General features: G+C 29.3%; 5 protein-coding genes across 6 annotated transcripts; 2 read left to right on the top strand and 3 right to left on the bottom strand.

The window, feature by feature from the left end:
- Nucleotides 1–1,053: 1,053 nt before the first annotated feature.
- Nucleotides 1,054–2,802, bottom strand: LOC108325141 (multifunctional methyltransferase subunit TRM112 homolog A). The gene is made up of 2 exons (XM_017558154.2): nt 2,620–2,802; nt 1,054–1,705 (listed from the first exon to the last, which is right to left on the bottom strand). Exon 2 carries the CDS (start codon nt 1,656–1,658, stop codon nt 1,290–1,292), a length of 369 nt encoding a protein of 122 aa, XP_017413643.1. The 5' UTR covers nt 1,659–1,705; nt 2,620–2,802; the 3' UTR covers nt 1,054–1,289.
- Nucleotides 2,803–5,859: 3,057 nt separating this feature from the next.
- On the bottom strand, nt 5,860–6,535 carry LOC128195748 (receptor-like protein EIX2). The gene has a single exon (XM_052874149.1). The coding sequence runs from the start codon at nt 6,445–6,447 to the stop codon at nt 5,860–5,862; it is 588 nt and encodes a 195-aa protein (XP_052730109.1). The 5' UTR covers nt 6,448–6,535.
- Nucleotides 6,536–6,587: 52 nt separating this feature from the next.
- LOC108324730 (receptor-like protein kinase 5) lies at nt 6,588–8,505 on the bottom strand. The gene is made up of 2 exons (XM_052874150.1): nt 6,787–8,505; nt 6,588–6,641 (listed from the first exon to the last, which is right to left on the bottom strand). Exons 1-2 carry the CDS (start codon nt 8,503–8,505, stop codon nt 6,588–6,590), a joined length of 1,773 nt encoding a protein of 590 aa, XP_052730110.1.
- A 7,375-nt stretch (nt 8,506–15,880) lies between these two features.
- On the top strand, nt 15,881–20,847 carry LOC108324200 (protein-tyrosine-phosphatase PTP1). Of its 2 annotated transcripts, XM_017557062.2 has the most exons (9): nt 15,883–16,231; nt 16,313–16,409; nt 16,491–16,573; nt 16,704–16,844; nt 16,946–17,080; nt 18,261–18,409; nt 18,511–18,652; nt 20,200–20,269; nt 20,455–20,847. In XM_017557062.2, the coding sequence occupies exons 1-8, from the start codon at nt 16,043–16,045 to the stop codon at nt 20,263–20,265; spliced, it is 1,002 nt and encodes a 333-aa protein (XP_017412551.1). In that variant the 5' UTR covers nt 15,883–16,042; the 3' UTR covers nt 20,266–20,269; nt 20,455–20,847. The 2 variants fall into 2 exon arrangements, 1 of the variants encoding a protein (XP_017412551.1); XR_008247981.1 differs by lacking the exon at nt 20,455–20,847 and having other exon boundaries at nt 15,881–16,231; nt 18,516–18,652; nt 20,200–20,211.
- Nucleotides 20,848–21,873: 1,026 nt separating this feature from the next.
- Nucleotides 21,874–23,047, top strand: LOC108325289 (oil body-associated protein 2B). The gene is made up of 4 exons (XM_017558334.2): nt 21,874–22,212; nt 22,299–22,381; nt 22,482–22,596; nt 22,668–23,047. The coding sequence occupies exons 1-4, from the start codon at nt 21,930–21,932 to the stop codon at nt 22,922–22,924; spliced, it is 738 nt and encodes a 245-aa protein (XP_017413823.1). The 5' UTR covers nt 21,874–21,929; the 3' UTR covers nt 22,925–23,047.
- The last annotated feature ends 3,684 nt before the right edge of the window (nt 23,048–26,731 follow it).

Genomic DNA, 26,731 nt, shown 5'->3' on the forward strand with positions numbered 1-26,731 from the left:
TGCTATATTGTTAAGATTGCTGCAGGGTAATTAGTGTTACAGTCAAACAAAATTGTCGGTTTCCAAAATTATCAATTTCCTTCAGCTAATAGAATAATTATCAATTTCCTTCAGCTAATAGAATAACGACATTTTTAGCATTTACATATCACCAATAGAATTACATTTGTTATTAGTTATTAACTTTTCTAACGAAAAAGTAATGCTTTTTTTCTTTTTTTATTATTTTAAGTTTTTTTTTATAACCGATAAAATATCTTATATTAATTCGCTCTTATATACAAACTAGAATACACAGTAAAATTCTCATTTGTCCTTTTTATCAATTCATTTATCTACTTCCAATTATTACTAATTGAGAATAATTTGTTAACATAAGATCTGTTTAAATTGTCTTTCAGATTAAGTGTTTCTTCAAACAATCTTAACTAATTAATATTTTTTTGAAGAAAAATGATAAATATTATAATTAATATGATAAACTATTAATATTTTTTGAATAAACTATTTTTTATTCAGATAAGAGAATACGATAAACACAAATTACATAATTCTCTCTCTCCAAACGTTAATTACTGAGGTGATAAATAACTAAATAAAAATAAAAATATTAATCTCTAAAATACTTAAAATAATTTCAAAAATAGAAACAATTACTGATAAATTTAATTTCACCCATTTTATAGTGGAAAGGAGTGTGTGTTTTTTTCTTATTATTTGGGTATATTTTCATATATATTCATTTCTACGTTTTGTCTTTTACTCTTCCTATCTCTATATGGATTTTTCATTTTCAATTACAAAATTATAATGATACTTTTAAAATGAAAGCTTTCACTATTAAGCAATAAACCACTTCATTGATTTTTTTTCAATAAAAATCCAGCAGATGGTTTTTCATAAAGAGCGATAAAAGAAAAGAAAAAGCATTCAGGCAAAACTGTCACTGATTATGCCTTTGGGGATGACATGATCAAAAGGGAAGAAACTCCAATCAATAGCCATTAGCATCAACACAAAAAGCAGTAAATAGTACTAAAAAACACAAGCATATAAAGAAATCTTTTAAGCTAATTTCTAATGCTGCAGTTTAATGCAACCTGCATTCAGGAATAGTCAAACTATCCAGTACAGCCCAGCCAGAGGATACATCATGCGTTGGTAAAAAGAAGGTAAACTTGACAGCCACAACTTTTAAAGTCTGCAGTTCCATTACCAGCATTCTTAACTATGGTGTCCAAAAAACGAGTGCCACTAAACAGGTAGAGGTTATGAAATAACAACAAAACTCAGACCTCGTCCTCGTGAAGAAGCATATTTGGAATGCCCTTGTTGACAGGAAAACGTCGTCCAGTCTCAGGGCAAACAAGAGCCCCTTCCTCAAGGTGGAGTTCCAAGAGAGCATGGTGAAACCTGTTCAGAAATTCATCAGAGTCCAGAATGGAAGAGTCGACCTCCTCAGGTAGTTCAGTGTATCCCATGGCCCGTGATGCATCAACCAAAGCTTTCCAATCAACCTTCTCAAACATCTTTTTCAGAAACTCGCCATTCATTTCCACAGTCTTTTCCACCACTTTCTCTGCTTCAATGCGCAATGGGAACCCATTCACCACACCCTTTATGTTCGATGACAGCATGTTATGTGTTAGCAGTCTCATCTTTACTTACAGGTCAGAATATCAGCAGCAACACTTGAAACTAAACCCTACAAATTCAAAATACAAATAAACACAATCAAGCATCATCCCTACTAATTCCAATGAATCAAGTTTGTTTTCGGTTTCAGTTGCTTCTTCACGGATTTGAAGTTTGAACAAATCAAATATATAAGCAAAATAAAAATAAATGCAATTAAAAAGAAGGAAAAAATTCTTTACCAAATTACAAATATCAATTTCCACTGCTAATTTTCTTTAAAATAAATCTCTATGAAAATCTATAGAAACCAATTTATGCAAGTATCACATAAGTGGTCATTGTTATCACGTATTAGCAATCAATCAGTCATAACAACCTTACGATAAACATAGCATCATGAATTTCTTTCACGTAGCCACGTAACAACTCGCAACTTAAACATCTGAGAGGGTAGATAGAATTAAATTTACTCAAGAACTATCTAGATTATCCAGAGAAACTGGGCCACTTACTGCATCGAACAGCACCGCTTTCAAAGTAACTTGCACGACAAAGTTTGAAAGTATACCCAATCTGATCAAACTTCTCAGTCCACTAAACGTTTAAGAAGGTATATAAACAGAATAAACAAAGCAATGATGCAGACTTTCATCAAACAAAATTGATGGAGTTCAATTTACAAAATACGGAATTGGTCAGCACGCAATCACCTTTCACGATTTAATTGACAAGACCGTACGCAGTAAAATTGGAGAACAACACAAGTATCAAAGCTAACAGGGAACAGACTCGTCTATCACTATTTTCAAGTTTCAACATCTTGAACCCATTAATTTAGATAGACAAAAAGGAAGACCACTAATTAGGTATTTTCTTGTCCTCTTTCGGTCGATTAATTCGTGCACGAAGCATTGAACTATGATCCCTGAACCCTACAAGAGAAAGAGATTCCTGCGAAACGAGAAAGAGAAATAGAGGTACCTGAAGGCTAAGCTACGGCGAAGGAAGTTGACAGCAAAGTTGGCGGTGGCGTTGCGAGCTGCAAAATCGCACTTCGGCTGTGTGCGGCGGCGAGGTGGTATGGGTAGATAGGTAACCAGGTAATCTATGATCTTTAAACGACCATGGAGATAGGAATTCTTATTTTAATATAAAAATACACTTATTTTTCGCTATATTTTCAAGATTTATTTAGATTTTTAAATTTTTAAAAATATTTTACGATTTAAAATTTGTGTTAGTTTGGGCTTTTAGAAATAATAGCAGAGTCTTTTTCTTATTATGAGTATTTTTAGAGGATTCAAAATATAAATCTTATATGACATTCCATATCAATTATTATTGTATTAAGTTTGAAAGTCATGATTATTAAAATGTTTAATTTCTCATTGTGTTAAATGATTTAATAAAATAGTTTTTTTAACTTAGTTTTAATTCGGAAAAATAAGATTCTTAAACGACAATAATTTGATGAAAAATTTAATAAAAAGATCATTATACATTATTTATTGATATTTTTATTTTAAATCTTAATTAAATTTCTAAGTATATCGTAAATTTAACATTAAATTTTATTGATTTACCGAGTATTCAAATTTTATATTTTTTAATTATTTTTTTATAGTTAATATAAAGAATATTATTGCTAATGTAATGATAATTGACTTTATTCATAATTAAGAATAAAATCTTGCATTTTTTAATCTCACATTTCTTAAGAGATTAATACAGGTAATAGTCACTCGTTAATTAACAAAAATTAAATAACAAACTTAATTAAAAATATCAACACGTGTCTCACCTAAGGAATGTATAAAACCATGTTTTTCTTGTAACAATGGTACAATTATTAACATTAACAGTGTCTATTTCATTCTATTGGATCAATGCATGTTTGTTCTATACGGATTTCAACGGATTTCAGTTTAAAACATATCACAATAAAATAGATTTGGCGAATAGTAAAAATATAGGTTTATTTTATTGTATCATTGTATTTTTATCCTTATTCCGTAGGAATTAAGATGCTAATGTATCTTTTGTTCTGAGCTTAATATCATCTTAAAATTTATATTTATATTTAAATATTTTAGATATATTCGTATTTTTTTATTAATGATTGATCTTTCTTAAAAAGTGTTAAAATATTTTTTTTCTCTTGATTATTCAGAAGTTTCAAACTTGAATTTTTATTAATGACTGTGAGCCTGATTTTACTCATACTAATAAACTGTTAGTTTTAATATGTAGTTTAAATTTAGTAAAAGAACTTGTATTTTAGGTATAATGCTTTAATTCATCTTCGATTAATGGAAGATTATTTAGTTTTTTAAGACTTGTTTAATTGTAAAAATGTGTTTGAGAAAAGTGAATAGATGAATTTAATTGGATTTAAAATTAAAATTTTTGTATCTTTTTTAAGAGATTTGGAATTAAATTTAGAGATGAAATTTGTAAAATTTATGAAAGATTTTATAAATGTGATTAAATAAATAAAATATTTTAATAGAGTATAATATAATATTATTTTTTAATAATAATAATAATAATAATTATTATTATTATTATTATTTATTATTATTATTATTATTACTATTACTATTTATTGCTATTAAATATTTAGATATTATTGATTATTATGGAAAAAAGTATTGTTTTTTTATATTAATAATAATAATTGTAAAAGATATGCTTTATATTTCTAAAAAACTATTATATATTTTTGAAGGATTAAATATAATTTTGGTTTTTATTTTTGTTTACGTTGTTTAATTTGGTCTTCATTATTTTAATGTTCAATAAAATTATAGTTTTTTTTTAATTTTAGTCAATTTGATTTTTTTTTAACTGAGTTTAAATTGTTGACAAAAAATTAATTGTGAATGTCACATGTCAAGTAAATCAACATTGTATTATATGAAAAGTTTCTATGAGTATAATGTGTCAAGTCAATATGAATGTTGCATGTCATTGTCTTTTAGTTCAATCTCAATTTTAATTGATTTTGTTTAATTCAATCTCAATTTTAAATTTTAGAAGGAAAGATAAAATATAAATCTAATTATTATATTTTAATAATATAGTTAAAGTTTGTTTAAAAATAATGAAAGAAATATTTAACAAAAATTTAAACTTTAATAAAAATTAAATTTGATTTTAATGTAAAGAGAGTCAAAATTAGAATTAAATCGAAAAATTAACAAAAATTAAAAATAAATTGAAAAAAGTAATAAAAATTGTAACTGAATTGAATATAGAATAATAACACGAACTTACGTGGTACTATCACTTTGATAATATTGACTTTGAATAATTTTTTAAAAATAAATAAAAATAAAAATAAAAAATTACAAAATGATAAATAACGTGTTTATCTTTTAAACATTGTTAAAAAAAAATCAAAATTGAGGAAAATAGGGTTCTTATTAAAAAAAAGAAAAATTATATTTAAGTCATTCTTAAATGTAATTAATGGTAAATGTGTTGTAAGAAATAGAGGTAAATTGTAGTCCAAGAATCTCTTAGAACAGTAAGTGGTTGAAGAAAAAGTAAAGGCGGGATAAAAAAACAGTGTTACACATTATAGTGGTACTTTTGTCAAATAATGTCACTCACAAATCTCTATTAATTAACACGTGAGATGGGATGAAAGGACGGATCTTCTTGCATTTCCGCACTCTCCATCGTCTTCAATTTACTACAAAAGAACACAAAAGTAGAGAGTGAATCACTTCAAAAGAACACACCCTTTGATTATTAAGAGATGCCGGCTTTTATTGATGTTTTAACGTTTTTGATTTTATAAGGAATAACCCACTTTTGGCTGAAGTATTTTCCATTGTGATTAGTATTCTCAGAGGATTTTTTTTTTGGTTCTGTTTGACAGCACACAGAATGTTAAAAACTGTATATTTCCTATTACAATGCTCTAGTCATTTACAAAACTGCATCACATCACCTCTTATTCTCCCCTGCAGTTGATGAATTATTCCCTTCTAAAGAATGAGAAACACCAAAAGATGTAATATAATAATAAAATAAAAGCATTATTGTTCTCATAAATTCTGACACAGCAACGGCTTGTAAATGTTATTATGTAAGGGCTTCATAAAAAGAAAACACTCAGCATGAAAATATCCTATAATACAAAGACGATCTCACACCCTCTATAAATCAAATGAAATCTCGACCGAAAGGTTTTCCTTACCTCTATGGCCATGTTTAGCGGAAGGAGTTTATATTGTTGACAACCATGACACAAAGTCGGTCTCTTAAGTCATTAAGAGACTTGACGTAAGTTTCTCTCCATTTTTTATTTAAGAGAATGACACAGAAAACTCCCAAAAAGCCTGCCACAAATCCAGATTTTAGTCCAATATGAAACCATGGAAAAAATTCAGATTCATCTCCATCTTCATTTATTGGCTTTCTGTCTTTAAATTTATCATCTGACAACTTGAAGCATACTTTTGTAAGTGGAGGTCCACAAAGATCAGAATTGCCTGTGTAGCTGAGTTCACCAAATCCCTGAAGTTGTGTGCCTGATGGTATATTGCCTGTGAGATTGTTGAATGACAGGTTTAAATAACTGAGAAAGGACAATTTGGACAGGGCCTGGGGAATTTCACCCGAAAACTGATTCACAGAAAAATCAAGGGATTCCAAATTTTTCATGTTGCCAATTTCGTTAGGTATTTTTCCTGTTAATTTATTGTGCGACAAGTTCAGGGAACTCAATCCGAAGAGGCTAAACATTTGGACAGGAATTGTTCCAGATAAATTGTTACTTGACATATCAATTAAGTTCATAAATTTCAGGTTACTGTCATATTCTAATACCAGGCCTTTTACAACCAGCTCAAGACTTTCTTCAAAGAAGTACAAACTTCTATTTGAGAAATTGTATTGTAGGGTTGTTGAATACTCCCTGTGGGAAGCATTGTTGACAACTAAGGCTGTGATATTACATAGGCAGGTGGGTATGTATCCTGAGATTGTGTTATCTGCAATATCCAAAATAAAGAGGGAAGACATTTGGCATATTTGTTCTGGGATGTTACCGCTAAAATGATTGGATCTTAATTGGAGAGCCTTTGCAGAATGCGGTATCCAATTTAGTATATTTCCTGTGAAGTTATTTTCACGAACATTGAAGATCAGTATTTGGCAATTTTGTAGCGATGGAGGAATCTCTCCGTAGAGCTTATTCTCATGCAGATGTAGCGAGGCAAGATTAGATAACACACCCATTGATATGGGTATTTTGCCTGTTAAATTATTGCTTCCCAAATTAACATGAATCAATGATTTCCAGTTCTCCCAGCAACTTGTAAGACCTCCAGATAAATGATTCAGAGATATATCCAAGTACACCAAATTGCTTTTCCCATTCAGCAACTTATGATCACACAAGAGAGGAGAGATACTTCCTGATAATGAGTTGTTTGATAACCCGACAAGAGCTACATTCGAGGATAATCGAGGCAGGGAACCTTTCAAACCATTTGATGACAAACGTACCACTGTAGAGTTCAACAATATGTTTGATAGGTTCCCATCTATCGAATTATATTCTAAAGAAAGTTCGGACACCCTTGATACAAAATTCCAAAATTTGTCTGGGGCCTGAAACGATGATCCATAAATATATAAACGTTCAATAGATCTTTGAGTATATAACCATGCAGGGAGGTGAGGACCTGAAAATGAGAGCCCTAGGTTCTCAAGTTGAAAAGGTGGAATCCAGTGGGAGTCAAAATCAAAGATTAATGATGGTGAAGAGATTATATTCAAATACTTTAATTTTGACATTTTGGCAAAATTTCTCTCTGACACAACTCCTGTGAATTGATTGTAGCCAACGGACAAGGAAGTTAAGGATGATAGATTTCCCAAACTTTTGGGAATAAATCCAGAAAACATGTTACTGTCGACAAAAAGATATTGTAGATGGTCAAGTTCACCTATCCAATCTGGTATTGATCCATTGAGGTCATTGTTTTCCAAATCCAGGTCTTCCAAATGTTGAAGATTTAACAATGCCTTAGGAAGTTGTCCTGTTAAAGAGCATGAACTAAGAGAAATACCAGAGAGACCACAACTAAGGTTAAATAACCATTTAGGCAACTCTGAGTGAAATTTATTTCCTGATAGATAAAGAATTTTTAGTGCAGTAAAATTAGCATGTTGAAGAGATGGACTCAAATCTTTAAGTTGGCAATAACTCATGCGGAGCACTGAAAGCGATGGTAGCATAGTGACTATTTGAAGCCAGTTAGTTTCCATGTGAAGATCAACGCCACTGATGTCAATATATTCCAAAGAGGACATGCGAAAAAGAAATTGAAGACTATTTATAACAAGATTCTCGTTAAAGGACAGATCAAGATAACGAAGAGTTGATGAGTTGAGATATTGCGGAGGACGGATAGATACAGATAGGTTATAATAATTCTTATTATGCACAGAATCAAACTGGATCGCCAAAAAGTCGTTATTTCTCAAATCCAAGTAGTTTAGAAATTCCAACTCCATTAACAGGGAAAGGGAAAAGGTACCTGTGAGGCAGTGTGATTTATCCCTTTTGTCAATGTAATTTGGAATACTTGTAAAACATGGGAGACTGAGCCGAGTGATTCTACTGTTGATTCTGTCACACTTAACTCCTCTCCATTCACAACAATCTTGTTGAGTGGACCATGAAGAAAGTACGCCTGATGGATCCATGACTCCTTTCTTGAAGTTTAAGAGAGTTTGTGTATCTTTTTTGCTGCAACGATTATTGAAGTTGCAAGTGCCGGCGTCGAACATCATTGTGCATAGCAAACATGCAAAGATGAATGCATATGGAGAAGAAGATGTATCCATGGTTAGGAGAGAAAGAAAAGGCAAGGTAGGAGGGATGAACTTCAACTTCATTCAGAGGAACTTATTTATACAAGTGAAAGCTAATCTTCATAATCATTTCTATTATCTATAATAAAATTAAGTTCCAAAAATGTATTTTAACGATTTTGACTCAAAATTTCATCCCGTGGTGTCCATACCATACCGGTCAACAACAACGTTTGTATTACTTTTAAAAGGATTTAAAAAAAATGTGAATTTGATATTATTTATTTTCATAGTTACTGTAATTCTGTAAGTTTTAGAAAGAAAGAAAAAATTCTTCAGAATTTTTGGTTCTAAATTATATATATATATATATATATATATATATATATATATATATATATATATATATATATATATATATATATTTACTTGATAAAAGGTAAGCGTTTATTTTTGTCAACATGAGACATGGAAGATGAAGCAAAATAAAATTAAGTTTTGGAAAGAAAGTTAATAAGCTACTTCTTCATTACATTGTTATTCACCTTGTTTTGACTGTTTGAAACATGTGCAACAAACACATTGCTTTTGTAGTTTCCACCATGGAAAACACGGACAGTCTTTAATTCCACATAGAGGAGCTTTGTATTCTTAAACTGGTACGTGTACCTGTACAATACACGGTACTTTTTACTTTATTTAATATTTAATAATAAAAATAAAATTAATAAAACTGATTAATTTAATATATTGTATTTTGAATTAGAATAATACTACAAATAATAATAATTAAAATAATTAAAAAATATTAAAATATTGTATATGTATTAACTTGAATAACTATTTATTTATTTTAAATGGTTTGATATAATTTAATGTGTTTAATTGAAATAAATTGGACAAATAAATAACTTTATATAAAAAAATTATTATATCTTATTTATAATAAATCATTCAAATTTGTTTATAATAAATTATATAACATTTATTTAGAATTAATACATAAATCAAGTTTTCAAATAAATTCAACAATTAGAAATAATATATTAAACAATGTATAAAAATTATTGTAATAAGTGGTAATTTGAAATATCTTATTTGAATTTATACAACTAATACTTAAATCAATTATGGATGATTTGTAAATAGTATACATTTTGCATTTAATTTAATAAGTAATTACGAAATTAAATTTTAGAGAAGATAAATAATAAATATATTACAAATAGAATAATAATTATATTGAAGATGTGTTATTGTATATTATATATTTTTTTCAAAAGATTTTCAAATTCATCACATTTAAAAGTTTTATGGGTTACATTTTTATTTTCATTTAATATATTACGTTGTTTTTTATACTTGTAACAATAACATAAAGTTGATCATGTGTAAAAATTATATTTAAAAGTAATTGACCCTCGACTTTTATGGTTATCATGTCAATAAAATATAAATATATTGAAAATTATTTTGTTTTGAATTTTGAAAGACATTACATAGTAACAACAAACCAATTATAAATTTATGATAATTGTTTTTCTAACGATAACACTAACAAAAATAACATTTTATAAAAATTATTAACTTATAACCTTATATTTGTACATAAATTTAAGTTTATAAAAATATAATTAAAAGTTAACATAAGTATTCTATTTTTATAAAACTGAATAATAGCACTTTACTAATTTTATACTAAAAATGCATTTAAGTTATTTATATGCTCCCTCAATAAAATGCACTTTATCATTATGAAAACTCCTTTTAGATAAAGAAACCAACATATGAAATATATAGTCATTGCAATATAGATAGCAATACTTAAAACTTGGTTCAGACTGCTTATCCTCTTGTGCCAAAATCTTCATATCCCATCTTTCTTCCAACCTTATTGATAAACTTCATTGGGACATGAGAAATAATATTGGGACAAGTCAAAATATTTTTATATAAACATGTTTTGGCACCAGAACAAAATATTGTGTAAGCCCCAAATAATGTAAAAGTTAAGTCTTTTGGGAAAACAAAAAAGAGAGAAGAACATGAACAAGTTGAACCCATAAAATATTAAGTTGATGTCATAAAATATCATAAGAAATAAGATTTTTAAATCCAAAACCATAAGAAATAGGAACATTATCACCTAGGTTGTGATGTATTTTATAAACACTTATAGCTTTTGGAACAATCTCTCTTTGATTTTTTTGTTTATAAAGAATCAAAATTTGTTTATTGCACTCTAGAAACTTTTCTTGCACTCACTGAGGTTATATCTTCAACTTCACTGTTTATTTCGATGAAGGAAAGGGATTTTAAAAAAATTGTTGTAACTACCTACTTTAATAGATAATATTTTAACATTAATTGATTTTATTATTCTAACTCCCATACACCGAAAGTTTTTAAACCTAATCAATTAATATTAAATCTGATCCATTAAGTGCAAATTGATGTGTTTTTTAAAAACATGGATTTAATCAATTACACCTTTAACCTAACTATTGCGAATCATTCTTATTTTCAGTTTTACTCAAATTAATTGATTATATAAAAATATAATGGAATGTAACTTTTCTTGATTGATTGTCTCTATATTGACTCATTTAACTAATTTGTTGTTCGAAAATATTTTATATTTTGAAATGAGAGAGAGTCGAAGAAGCTTTACAATCAAACTAATAAAACCTTTCTGGAAGACATAATGAAAAACTCTTCGTTTACTTCATTAATGCTAACAACTAAGACATCATTATGTATGCACATTTATTTGTTAAAAGTTATCATGTTGAAAAGTAAGAAAATGACACAATCATAGTTTGAAATGATTTAAATGTAGTCTATTTGTTGGGATTTGGTATGCGATTTCTTTTGTTTATGAATCGATATTTATGTATTGAAATTGTTCCAATAAAGTTTAAACAGTGAGATCATTGCTTAAATGTCATTATAATGAATATTTAAACGATAAAATATATTATCCAACAAGTTACTAATATAACAAAGGGTTACCATCATTTCAAACTGAGCTATATTCAAAAGAAATAAAAAAGAAAATATTTGACCTCAATTAATAATTGAAGAAAAAAAAATCATGATTGTGTTTCAATTCAAAAGAATCGAAACAATAAACAAAAAAGTTTTTGGTTGTGATTCTCTTAGGAACTATTACCATAAACTCTTAAAATAAAATAAAAATTGTCATAGATATTTAAACGATCATAACTTTTATTTTGGTTGGCCGATTTGACCATGTCATGTATCAATTTGGGATAAAAAAAAATTTTGAACACCGTGGCAGTGATCCAACTGTTCCTTCTAGTTTTTTTTTTCAAAAATTTTTCTATTTTTCACTAATTTACTTTGCAAAAATATTTCACATACTTACACTTTGAATTTTCATTCAAAACTTTTTGTGGGAGCTTTTCATGGTATTTTGAACAAATTTTCAGGTCATTTGAAGTTCTTTTGAATATACTAATTTTACCTTATGATGTATGAATAACAAACGAACTCAAAAAAATGAAAATGAAAGTTCATCAAAACCCCAAACAAAACTACCCATAAAGTTGAGTTCAGTGTCGAAATAAATCGTTGTCCAGTAATTAGTCAAAACGAAAGAGTACATGTACAAAAGCATAAAGAGTCTATGGCACCAATTTTCAAAACAACGAAGGCCATAGAGTTGTCCATATATAGGGTTGTCAATTGAGAAGGCAACTTGCAACATCAAGACCCTATGACATCAGTTCTGTAGAGAACGGAGGCCAAAAGTCATTTTCAGTAAATTTGTCAGTTCAAAAGTTAGCCTGCAATAAGAATATCAGGATCTTATGATACCGGTTCTGTAAATAATTAAGACTAAAAGTCATATTCAAAAAGTGTCAGTTGAAAAATCTTAAACTATTAGTTTTGCAGGACTCTATAACAACAATTCTGTAGAGAATTGAGATCATAAGTCCTGTATAGAAAATTTGTCAGTTGAAAAATCTTCAATTGTCAGTTTTGTAGGACCATATGACAGTGGTGTGAGAATAATCGATATGAAAGGTACGGTTTTTGTTTTTTTTCTTAACCGCTACCTATATGTTAAAAAAATACAAAAATATCAATGCACCTTTTTATGCTTTGATTTCGTGCAAACCAAAATGTAATAACCCGGTCAAAGGTCTTTATTTTTACTGGTGAATAGGTAGTTATTTGAATAAGAAAGGGTTCAGCACGATCTTTATATATTAATAAAAAAAGCAAGATTATGAGATTGCTCAAATAATGTCATTGCAATAGACACATGTGTGTATCTTATACAAAAGCATACTATATTGGAGATTACAGCAATAAAGATACTAAACAAATGTTTTTAATTTTTTTTAATATTTCGATAAAGAGAATTCTCATTGTTTTATTATTTATGTGATTTGAATTTATTATTCCATTATTTAGAGGTAAAACATGAAAAAAAGAAATACTATCTGATAAGATTGAATAAATATATAGTATAATGTTTTTCAACTTAAAATTTTGAAATTATGTGTTTGTAGATTTTTTTTAAATATTATTTAAATTTTTATTTTTATTCCATGTAAAACTTGAAACTTATATCTAAATTTTTAATTGTGGTAACTTGTTAAAACTTTTTTTCTTTCTAAAATATATATACAGATATAAATATGAATATATAATATACAATATTGCAAATGATAGGTAATAGATATTGACAATGGTAAAAACTTCTACCATATTTCTTACACGTGCTAAAATAGAATAAAAATGTATTTTATAATCTTAGATGTCAAGAACTAGTCTAATAAAATCCCATTTTATCATGAACTCTTTATTTTTATTTTTTTCATTTATAAGTTAGTAACAGTAATTTCGGTCGTCTTTTTACTCAAATGGTATAATTCGTATAAGAAATTATGGAAATGAACAACTTTAAAAAAAAAATACAGATATGAAGAAATCGAACTAGGCTGGTACGACTTATTAAGAAGAAATCTAATGACTTGAATATGATTTCAATAAATTATGAGAAGTTTCTATTATCTTATAAGACTTCTTTGTTCTTTTAATATTTTTGAAATTTTTATAGTTTCATACGTTTTTGTTTTTTCATTATTCTGAAGTTTTTATTGTCTCGTATAACTTCTTTGTTTTTTATTATTCCGAAATCTTTGTTGTGAAGTACAATTTTAGTATAAATTTATTTTTTAAGTATTTGTTGTGAAGTATGACTTTAGTATACATTTATTTTTATAAGTGTTATTCGTCTTCTAGTATAGTGAAGTCGTATTCAAGTTATACAACTTTTTTTTGGTGAAATCATACTGACTTTGTACGACTTCTACATATTGGTGAAATCATACTCATTGTAATGCATCAATTTCCAACTTTATAAACAAACTCCATATCAAATCCAAAATCAACTGAAATTGTAATAAAATTACCAGCTCCCCTTACCTTCACTCTTGTGCTCCTTAAAGAAAGATGAAGATTTTAAAACAGTTAAAAAATTTCTGACTCACTACTAAGACCTAATTCACAAACATAACATATAATTATAGTCCTGTATTAATAGAGACTAATCTATTTAACTTAAATTTTGTATGCATGCAAAAAACAAAAAACAACATATACATGAAAATTATAGAAAAAAAGAAGAGAAGACTAGACTTTAAGGAAAATAAAATGTCACTCAAAAATAGAATTTGATTGTGTCATAATGTCGTAAACGTTATTGTCTACTTAAAAACTATACTGTGTACGTAAAATGCCTTATCAATGTATTAATTTTCTTCCTCACATTTTGTGTCACAAACAACCTAATACTTTGTCTTTCCTTTCTTCCAATACCTTGAGCTCGTGTTGCTTCATGGCAATTAATTTGCTATATTCAACAAATAATTTATTTGAAATTAGAAAGGAATTAAAAGGAAATGATACATGAAATATTATCTTTTTATTTTTTAATACCTTAAACAAATAAATATATTTTTTACTATTCTAACGCTAAAAGAAATTATACTAATTAGTTTTTAAAATACAATGTAAACAAAATTGTAACCTTAAATATTAAAAATGTTGTTTATTAAGGATTTATAATTTTTGTGTGTATCAACATATTAGTTGGAAATTAAATTAATTAATTAGATGAATTTATTTTATATTAAATAAATAGCCGAGTTAATATGAAATGAGTAAGGTAGGTTATATTTTATTGAAGCCTAAATAAATGTATAATAGTTTCTTTTGTACTGGGCTGAATACCATGACTTTTGGGTGCTTTGAATAGCCCAATCTGTAGTTGTTTTGGTTTATCGCAAGTTCTTGACAAGTGTTTTTGTTTGTAAGAATTTGTTTTGGTCAAATCTTTGGATTAGAGCATATTCACCTGACTTATTTGGCGCAATAACAAGTCAATGTAAGAACTCCTAAGAGCACATTTTCTTATATAATAGAAACCATCAATTTTAATATCTAACTGATTTACAGGATAAATAAATAAAACTTACAAAATTTAGATTTAGAAAGCGATAAACTAGATATTATATAAGTAAAATAAAATAAATAATCTTCAAATCAAAGAAAGATAAGTCTATAACAATTAATGTGAATAACAATAATAATAATAATAATAATAATAATAATAATAATAATAAAATAAACGAAATAAAAAAATTGGAAACATTGTAAAGACAATCATACATAAGCGAATTAGAGGATGATTTGATCAATCCAAGGGATAAAAAATATGGTTTCCATTTGAATTTTAAGCAAAATGTGAATTTTAGGTTTGACTAGATATGACGTTAGACGAAGGATTGTTTTGTCTCGTTATTAAAAAAAGAAATAAAAAAAAATTTAAATTTAAGTTGAATTAATTTTAAGTTTTAGATTATTTTTTTTTAAAATAAAATTATAACACATTTACATTTTTCATTGAAATAATATTTTTTAAAAATTTAAAAATATAATTATTACTTTAAAAAGTAGATCAGTTCATTAGCTTGGTCTAATCATAGAAGCTACAATAAGTAAGCGAAGTTAAACATGCTCAGACAAAATTTAAGCTATATTGTTTTTCTTTGATCGTGTTTATTTTGTGAAAGTTTTAAACTGATTTATTAGATAATATTTATAATTACACTTCTTATCACATACATTTGGTCTCCGACAAAGAAGCTGTTTATAATTAAATTTACGTAATTCAATAATTTATTTAATTATTCGACGGATGGCTTCCTAATCCAGCTTCTAGACAGGAATATGCGAGACATGAAAACAAAGATTATCTAGAAACTAACACGAAAGACATATGTTAAAGTTTCAAGATTTTTTTTTTCTTAATTTAGTTTTTTTCAGAAATCAAATTAGAGAGGTAATTCAAATTCAATAACGGCATTAACTTTTCAGTCTAATAAAAATGGAAAAACGAATCGCAAAGTGCGCATTCTGTTATTGCGTCAGGTCAACTCCACTGCACTGATAGCAACAGTGAAGGGAGAATACACCGTAACTGGAGCTGGGGAACCTCGTCGCATCTCGCTCTCGTCCCCGCCGGAGACCCACCATGGACGGCAACCCCACCACCACTTCCTCCTCCGCACCACCTCCCGAGAATTTCAATTTCTCGCCCGATAGCCCCTCCCCGATCACCCTCACTGCGGATCAGGTCAGCCACTGCACCCAAGCCATCAACCTTTTGAAGGACAAACTCCAGGCTCCTCACACCATCAGTCGGGAGTTTGCACACTTGCAGGTTCGCACCTTAACCTAATCCATTATTCTCATATCTCAAACACACTAAGATTCACCGTACTGGGTTGTGTTGCGGTTTCAGGCAAACAGAATAACGCCGAGTGAGATGAGGAGAAGATGCACCGTCGCTCTTGACGGCGTCAATTTGAACAAAAACCGATACACGGACGTTTTGCCATGTAAATTTGTTGCCGAGGGTTTATTGGATTGTTGTGTTATTTTCGGGAAAAGAAATTGAATTTTGTCACTTCTTGTTTCAGTTGACAATAACAGGGTTGTTCTCAGATCGAGTTCGGATTATAGACCTGCAGCACAGGGGTATATCAATGCAAGCTTGGTCTCGGTATAAACTTACTTCTTCTGTTTGTTTATTTAATTTGCTTTTAATTAAATAACTGTTGTGCCAGGAGATTTGGTGGGAATAGATAGATAGTTAAATTGGCTTGCATGTGCCTCTTCAATGTATTATGTAGACCTCCTCCTCTGGAAACGCGTCACAGTTTGTTGCCACACAAGGTCCACTTCCGCATACTTATGAAGATTTCTGGGAGATGATTATCCAATATCGCTGCCCTGCAATTATCATGCTAACAAGGTTGGTGGATAATTATAAGGTACTTGTCACTTGGCCCTTTCGAGCCTACTCACTAACATATTGAGTTTTTTCTTCCTTGTTGTATTTTTTTTATCACGTTTTCTTTTACTTTCTTTATAGATGGTAAAGTGTGGAGATTATTTTCAAGCGGAGGATGGACCTAGAGAAGTTGGTAATATTTCTGTTATTGGTAAATGGGTGAACACTACTGAAACTTCACTGGTGCTGCGCCTTTTAGAGGTGAACCATAGAGAGGTCAGATTATTTTCCTCTTGTAATGGTTGTGACGTTCAGGATTTATATCTTTCTTTACAGACTGTCATGTGTAATAGTTTGTAGATGGGAGGATGTGAGATTCGGGAAGAGGTCCCCTTCTCTTGAAAACCATTCATTTAACTCTTGGCCTTTTGTAGTTGTAATGCTTAAACTGAATTCTTTCCTTAATGATAATATATCTCTCAACTATGTTAACACTAGAACCCGAGAGGCCACTCCAAATTTAACTCTGGAAGCTTAATGAAATGATGGAATGTGCTCATGCTTTCCCGGGGGTGGTGGTTCTAGAACTAGTCATGGCTAAAATATAGCAGTTGACTCTTAGTCTTGTTTTTTGAAGTTTGGGGTGTTCTTTTGTGTACTCTTCAAACATTATAAGAAAAATAACGATGGGAACTTTTATCAACATGAAATAAATGACACCCTTCAAAGTGATTACTTCTAACTATAATAACACATAGCTTTGGAAAGTTTTCTGGATGAGTTCCTAGTTATTCCGCTAATATAATCTTCCATATATAGGTGATTTGAATTAAACGTTGAGGAAGGAGAAATAACATAAGTATAAAAAATAAACCTTCCTTGATTTGTTAGTTTCTTTTAATTTGGAGATTTTTTTTTTCCTGTCCTTGGTTGTATATTCTTCTATTTTTTTCAAATTAAATTTCTTTTGCACCAAGATAAAAATTCCATATAATAACCTTTCATCTTTTTGTTTTTTAAATGTTCTGCATATCAAGCAAAGTTGTGTGGAGGGTATCTATTTTGTTTTATTAATATTTTATTTTCGTGGTCTTAAGATGGCAATTTGTTGTTGAGTTAGATAGACACAAGAAACTTGAAACAAACCATTGATGGAAACCCAACTGGCATTGATTGATGGAAAACTATTTTTTAGTTGTTAAGTTGGTGTTTAGGTTGATGGGGACAATTGCATCTATGCATACTAACCTGAAATATTATTCATCCCAAGCTATATATCTGGGGTTTACCTTATTGCAATATATCATATTTTCCCCCTTGTAAACTTTCCTTTTCTATAAAAAGGAGAAAAAAACATAACAATTTTTTTGTTATAATTTTGAAATGCACTCAATTTCTCTTTATCATCAAGGTGTATTGCATCCTGTTTCATGCTAATCTTTATCTATTGTTGCAGGTAGAAGATGCTCCAATATCTGTTTTGCATATTCAGTATCCGGAATGGCCTGACCACGGAGTTCCCAAAGATACATTAGCTGTGCGTGAAATTTTGAAAAGATTATACCATTTACCACCAAACCTTGGTCCAATAGTGGTCCACTGCAGGTTCATCTTGTTCCTTCTTTTTTTGTGTTTATTCACTTTATGGCAGTGATGATGATAATATATCACGTGTACGTATGTCTGAGACAAACTCTATCACTCAGTGCAGGTATTGGTAGAACTGGAACATATTGCACAATTCACAACACAATTCAGAGAATACTTGCTGGTGATATGTCTGCTGTAGATATTGCTAACACAGTAGCTGTGTTCAGGGCCCAGCGTGTTGGAATGGTTCAGACCCAGGTATCAAGATTTGTTGATTTAATATTTAAGTACGATTAATGAATATACGGATTTTTTTATGAAATGGCAAGATTTAGGTGGGCTGCTTGTTTGTCAAGTTCCATTTCTTAACTAAATAAAAAGACAAGAGCTTTTGAAATATAAAATAGTGATGATATGGTATATTATTTTGTTTGATGGTAAAGAAGGCAGATTGTTGCGACGAACTAGGCTGGCTGGTTAGGCAAGGATGTATAAATTAGAAGTTTCAAAGAACATCATTCCTTCAGTGGAGAATCTATGAATTCCTTTATGTTGAGAAAAAAAGGAATATTGTGTTGCCCAGATTGGAACTCCTAATAATAATAACATTTTGATGACAATGAAGGCAGATTATTGCGAGGAACTAGGCCAGATAGGATGTAATCAAACTCTCTGTTGAGGAACCGTGTCCTCCTTTGAAAGTATCCATCCCTGTTTTTTTAATTACACGAGAAGTGTGTTCTATCAACTAGTTTATTACTGGGATCATGCTCCTATTACTATTTTTCACGTGGAATATAGAGGTAATTAAGGTAAAAAATAAATAAACATGTGGAGGCTCTACCAATCGACATAAGTACTCTAAGAAATAAGATGGGGTACGACTTGCTCTCAAACTAAAAATAAAAAGAAGGGAAATAAACTTGGAAAATTAATTTCCATGGTCTTGCACACACTGAGCAAAAACATGTTTTCATCAAATAAAAAAACTAGTGTTGAATGGACAATCGAGATAGAAGCACTCGACAATTAAGATACGGTTGACAATATCAGCAACTGATGTACTGTCTTTGAGTTCAAGTTATGACAATCAATGCACCAAAAAGTGCCATTGAACTTATGGAATTGATACTATCTTTTTGAGCCTAATCACCCAACACTAATGTGATTCTTCATACACAATTGTATTCAGTACTTCTAGCACAAATTTTTTGTGCAAAGTTTTTTTTAAATCTTAGGGGCATTGGAAATCTTTTTGAGCCTAATCACCCAACACTATTGTGATTCTTCATACACAATTGTATTCAGTACTTCTAGCACAAATATTTTGTGCAATTCTTTTTTTAATCTTTGAGCTTTAGGGGCATTGGAAATTCATTTCTAGCTTTCTGTCAGAAATTAAATGACCTGTTTCAAATTCTTGTCAGATAAATACCCTCCGACTAAAGTTTTGTATAGACATGTACCCTCCTAACAGACCAAAAATCAAAGATAAGGAAAATTTCTATAATTTTTAAGAACAAGAAAGGAGGTTAATGTAATTGAGGAAAATCTTAAGGAAGATGACATGGTAGTCTCCAGTCCAGTAGGCTTTTTGGCTGAGGTAACCTCAGTTTACTAGACACTTGGGAATCGGTCCTAGTTGGGAGCTTATTGTACAGATCTGGCTCCTTATCTTAACCTGATATTCCTTCCCTCCATCCCCGTAATTTGTAATCATAAACCATTAGTATTGTTATTATTGTCTGGGCCTTTTCTTCTATATGCTTACTAGTTGACCCTTTTGGTGACTCTGCAATTATCAGGATCAGTACATTTTCTGCTATAAAGCTATCATAGATGAACTGGAAGACCTTGTATCTCAGCAGTAGAAGGGTACGTACTTCTGCTTCCTTTTCTAGTTTTTCATATAGTATAAATATTTTAGCTCCTCAAATTCTTTTTATACTGGATAGGATTTGTTTGAGTTTTCCTGTATTATGTAATTCTGCTATACCCTTTTCAAAGTTTTTATCTTGCTAGCTTGACGAATTGCTGTGTTTTGTGTGATGTAAATCCAGAGCTCGAAGGATGTTAGGCTGTTTGCCTCATTTTGAAGCTAACTTCCCATTCTTCGACCTTTTGTTTGGTTCATGCAATGATCATGTCTCCCGGCAGCTGACACTGAAACATTAGCATTCTGGATATTTTATGAATTTGACTCTGTTATTCTCTAGCTTTTCATGTATAATGGCAGGAGGGGAAAGCTCACTGATATTAGCATCCTTTTGGTTATATTGTTAGAATTACATTGGGGAACAGAATGGCATAATTATTAATGGCTGCAATAATCAAATGTCCATTGCCCTACTGAAGTTATGTAATCCCATTTTATGTGCTTAGGTCTCAAGGTTAATCAACTTGAGCCAAGATCAAAGAATATTATCAAATTTATCGGGTTATTTATTGGTGCATATTTTATATTTAGTTAACCTTTAAGAAAACAAAAATATTAGAAAAATAAATCATGCGTTGACTGCATAAAGAAGTCATACAATTATTCTATTATAAAAAGTTAAATATATTTTTAATCCATTTTATTATGAAATTGAAATTATATTTAAAATTTTAATATATTTTTGTTCTTAAATTTTAAAAATAAATAAATATTTTTTAATCTAATTACGTCAAATGATATTGAAGTGAAAACGTATTAAGTAGTATAAATAATTTAAATACTAACTTGAAATGTGTTTCACATATAAAAAATATAAAAAAATTGAATGTAATTAGGTTGTAAAAATTATATTTATTTATTTTTTAAATTTAAAAATTAAAATATATTAAAGTTTAGGATATTATTAAATTTCAATTTTATATAAAAGTTAAGGGCTACAAAAATATTTAATTTTATTATATATTATAACTTTATTTTTTAACAAGTATTGTCTTAGAATTCTTATTAAAGATGATTAGTGATTAATTGGCAGTGTAAAGACAAGTTCCAGTGAATTTAGGGTTAGGATTCTTTTTCTTAGAGTTTAAGGTTAGGATTTATGATTGGGTTTTACTGTTTAGTATATCCTAGTATCAATTCAAACTCAATGAAAGAAAGTAGCGGAGAGTTTGTGAATTCAGACCACTATTTTGAAAAATCCACTTACAGTGAATCCAGTTTTATTGATGATATAGCGAGGAAAGTGGCACTTTAGTAATCCCCTTAACAAAATATACTCAATAACATATTAATGTTTTAGAATGCCATATTTTTGTGATAGTAAATGTTTTCGCAACAGAGTCTCTCTAAACTCAGCCACGTAATCATCGCAGCAGGTCTACGTGAAACCAAAACCTCTACTATCAGCCACGCATTCATCGCTGCATGTGCATGTGGAACCAAAACCTCTACAATCAGCCACGTTACGATCGCTGCATGTCCGCGTGGAACCAAAGCCTCAACCGACGATTCTCCATCTTCGGCTTATATATACGGGTCACGAGGGTATGATATTCCACACGCTCTAGAGAGGAGACTGAGTTAAACTTGCAATAGTTAATGGCTTCCACGGACAAGTCATCGGAACCAACTCCGGCGAAGGGTCCGGAACCAACTCCGGGAAAGGCGATGGGAATGGGACAGCACATAATCGACAAGGGTGCAATGATGATACAGTCACTGGAACCCATAAAGCAGATTAGTCACCACGCGTGTTCCTTCGCCATCTATAGCCACGACATGTCTCGCCAGATAGAAACTCACCACTACTGCTCCAGACTCCACCAAAATTTCATGCAATGCGCCGTCTACGATTCCGATGAATCCGATGCTCGTCTTCTTGGTCTTCTTATTTTCGCTCTTTTTTTGTTTCAACTTTCTCAAAACTCAATATCTGATTTATTTAATGTTTTGGTTGTGTGCTGATAGGTGTGGAGTATATTGTTTCTGATGATATCTTTGAAACTATGCCACCGGAGGAACAGAAACTTTGGCATTCTCATGCTTATGAGGTTTTTATTCTGATCTTTTGCTTTGCTTGTCATGTGTTTTGTTTTTTTTTTTTTTCTATTTGGAATTGAAAATTTCTGAATGATGATTTGGACCGTGCAGGTCAAATCGGGTCTCTGGGTGAACCCCAGAGTTCCAGAGCTTATTGGGAAACCGGAGCTCGAAAACCTAGCCAAAACTTACGGCAAATTCTGGTGTACGTGGCAGGCTGACAGAGGTACGCATACATGGAAATAATTTGATCCTCTTTTGAGTTTTTTTTTGTAAAGTATTTAATTACAAATGCAGGGGACAGGCTTCCTATGGGTGCACCTGCGCTGATGATGTCTCCACAAGCAGTAAGTCCTGGTTTGGTGAGGGGAGAGTTGGTGCATGAGAGGGATGCCAAGTACAGTATTTCCTCAAAGAGCCTGAAAAGCTCAAGGGTGGAGATTCCTGAACCAGAGATGATCAATCCCTTGGCTGACTACTGGAAGCAGCATGGCAAAGGATTTGCCATTGACATCGACGAGACTCAGATCAAGTTAAGGGCACCTTTTCCTTGATTCACTCAATATCCCAACTCTTTCTCTCATTTTCTTAGCTAATAAATGGATTGTATCTAAAGCTTAATGACATAAGCTGTTTTTAAGGATAAATTATAATTTATTATAACCATTTCACTGTTCTTTCTTGTTGTTCTTACTTGTTCTTTCTTTTGGACAATTAATCTTTGTCTTCGATCTTTCTTGTTTTTTCTTTGTGTGACACGGGTTGCAACAGGTTTAGGGTTGCCAATTGATCTTTAGGGCAATTAATTTCGTTCTTTATTGTTTGCCAATTGATCTTTAGGGAAATTAACTTGGTTCTTTATTTTTCTTTCTTTCTGGTTTAAGGTTGGAAATTAATCGTCGTTCAAACAATTAATTTTCGTCGTTCTTTCTTGTTGTTCTTTCTTGTTCTTTCTTTACGGGTTTAGGGTTGACAATTAATCTTCATTATTTCTTGTTCTTTGGTTGCTCTTTCTTTAGTCTAATTAATGAGTTTAGGGTTGGCAATTAATCTTCGTTTTAGCAATTAATTTCTGTTTTAGCAATAATTTTCGTTCTAGCAATTAATTTCTGTTTTAGCAATAATTTTCGTTCTTTCTTTTAGGTCAATTAATTTCTGTTTTGGCAATTAATCTTGGTTCTCTCTTTAATTTCAGTTCTTTCTTTATATTAAATCAATTAATTTATGTTCCGGAGGGTAATTAATTTTGGGGCTTGGAGCTTCAGAATCAACTATGAAAGAAAATTAAAAATTAAGAATACAGGAATGAACACTTGTGACAGCATTGATCCTTTGGTCTGTGTAAGAATATTGCAAGACCTTCTCCACTCTCTCCCTTGCTATCCTTCTTGTTCATTTTCTCCTCTGTGTTTTCTACCATGAAAAACACACAATTTCTATGTAATCTACTGAGAATAAGGAAATCCAGTACAACAATAAGAAAGAAGTTTACCCTCAACTCATGCTTCAGTTTTCTTTTTGAGTGAAAGTATGGAAGAATATCTAAATTGGGTAAAAGAAGGAGATTTGGTGCTTTTTCACAAGGGAGAAGAAACCATGAAAGAAGAATGAAAGTGATAAAGGTCTATGTTCAAATTGACATAAAAGAAGATTCCGAGTTAAACTCCTTTTTTCTCTAAGTTTCACGTTTTTTTTTTTTATTTTTTTAAACCAATAACTGCTTTAGCTCACATAAAGCCCAATTATTTATAAAGACTCACTCTCTGTATGCTAACTACACCCTTCTTCTCACACGTACACATATCCTGAGCTGAATGAATTAAAAATCACTTTTAAAACAAATTTAATTGAAAAAAATATTATTTAAACTCACCCGCTTATTAATAAAATAAAAATAAAAATTAGATACATATGTAATTATAAATGTCATCTTATATAGAATATTTCATTACTCAAAATTTATTTAGATACAACAAAACATTTTACATTAGTATACACGTGTTATTATCTATTTTATTTTATTAATATATCTCATTTTATTATTTTATCTTTTAAAATTTATAGTTAATCTTTTAAAACTCAATTATTTATAATAAAAATTATCCATGGTAAAAATATTTATTTTATAATTATTTTTTATGAACATATTTCATTTAAAATCTAATACTATTTTTATTTTAATAATACGAAAAATAAATTTTGTTATCATAATGAAAAAATGAATACAAATACACATATATTTCCACTTATATATAGATAATAGTCAAAACCTTAGTAATTAATGTTAATGACCAATTTAAAATCCAATTAGTCACTGATTATAATTTTTTTATTCATAATAATGAATATCTTGGAAACCAATAATCTTTCTTTTATAAATTAGTGTGACAAATTTTTTTCTATAATTTTTTATTCATACCAATGATCTTTATTTTATAAATATTAGTGTGACAAATTATTTTTTATCTCTAAATCTAATTTTTATTTAAAAAATTTCTTGTAATGACATTGCAGTCAAAATTAGCACAATGTATCCCAAAAAGATAGAAGAGAAGAAATTTTTTATGTACTTCAAAAAATACCAAAATAATACAATCACATAAAATACCACAATTAACAATTATCAGTAAGTAATGAAAATAGAAGGGTTTTTTTTTTTAAGGGAAAATATCATCAACAAAGTTAATAAAACAAGAAACAACAAATTTTTCAATGCTAAACATATAGGCGAAAGTAATCCAAAAAGTTAAAACCGATGATAGTGTTTAGAGAACAACGAAAGAAGATTTCGACCCAAAGAGCTCAATGGAATGCAACATAAAATTTACACCTAGACTGGACCAATACGAATAAACCTATTTGACAAAAAAATTTTTTGACGATAAATACATTTAAATAAGACAATAAATAAATAAATTGTATTTTTACTCTAATACTCTATTGTAATTTTGAAAATTTCTTTTTATTGAAAAAAATTATTTACAAAAAATAGACAGGTTCACCCATTAGTCATGAAATGATCATATATACTACATCCCCTGATGCTTCCACTAAAATTAAAATTGAAAATCTCAGAATTAGCTATGCAATTTTTTTATAAATTTGAAAACATATTATTAATTAAAATTAAGAACTTGAATGAAAAATAGAAAATATTTTGAAAATATCAATTTATTTGTTCTTAATTTAACATTTAAATATTTACTTCTAGGATTCTTATTAGAATTTTTCACCTGCATTTGATTTAATTTAATGGACAAAGATTAATTGCTAATTAGATACTTAAAGTAAAAGAAAACTACAAATAAAGATAGAAAGTAACTTTTTTAAGTTGTTCTTAAAATAGCTTCATCTTTTCTCTTTTCTATATCATTATAATTTGTGGTAACTAATGATAGTAATTTTTATAATGATTCCTTCGTAAAAATATAAAATATTTTAATGAAATTTTATTATGACGTTATTTTTATTGTTTCTTACATTTAAAGTTTCACATAACTTAAAAATTGAGATAAATAGTAATTTAAATATATTTTTCTCTTTTAATATTTTCAGGTGTTTAACGAATGTGTAACATAACTTTAAATTACAAAATTTTAATGAATTTTGAGTCGAACTATTTGTAATGTATATGAAGACAAACTTGAGGTTCAAAATGTGAATCCTTATTAAAAATGAATGAAAAAATGGTTTCAAGATTATTATTATTTTTTTCATTATTACTCCATTGGAGGATGAATCCTGTTTCCCTTAGACATTAACAGTAGAGTTTGTTTCCTTACATCCAAAAGTTATACATTGATTAATGACAATTTAAATATATTTTTTTCCTTCAACACCCTAAAACACATTTTTAGAAAACAAAATCATAACTAAGCTACAAAGTTTAAAATAAATAATACCTCAAATACTATATTTTAACTATGCTATATGTGACACCCGGACACTGATGAGGGCGGAGAGTGATCGCCGGTGCAAGAGGCACGAAGTGCAAGGGACACTGACAAGAAACGGCTCCTGACAGGCTCTGTATAGGTATGGGACTATACAGTTGAAGGATAGCTTACCACACATCACCCTATAAGTTGCCGGAGCGTTACACTATCTCAGTATACTTGAATTAAAAACATAATCTATATTTTTACTTTAATTTTAATATATTGTATTAAAAATGTTCAATAAATAAAATAGTCTTATATGATGTATAGACTATTCGTTATGAATTTAAAATATAACTTATACGTTAAATTTTTTTATTACAAATATAATTTATATCTTTAAAATATTTATTTATAATTAATTTTAATTATAAAAATATTTATCTAATACGTTGCTAGTACCAAAAATCTATTTTCCCTTCT

This window comes from Vigna angularis, chromosome 3 (assembly GCF_016808095.1).
Source record: "Vigna angularis cultivar LongXiaoDou No.4 chromosome 3, ASM1680809v1, whole genome shotgun sequence".
Lineage (NCBI taxonomy): Eukaryota > Viridiplantae > Streptophyta > Magnoliopsida > Fabales > Fabaceae > Vigna > Vigna angularis.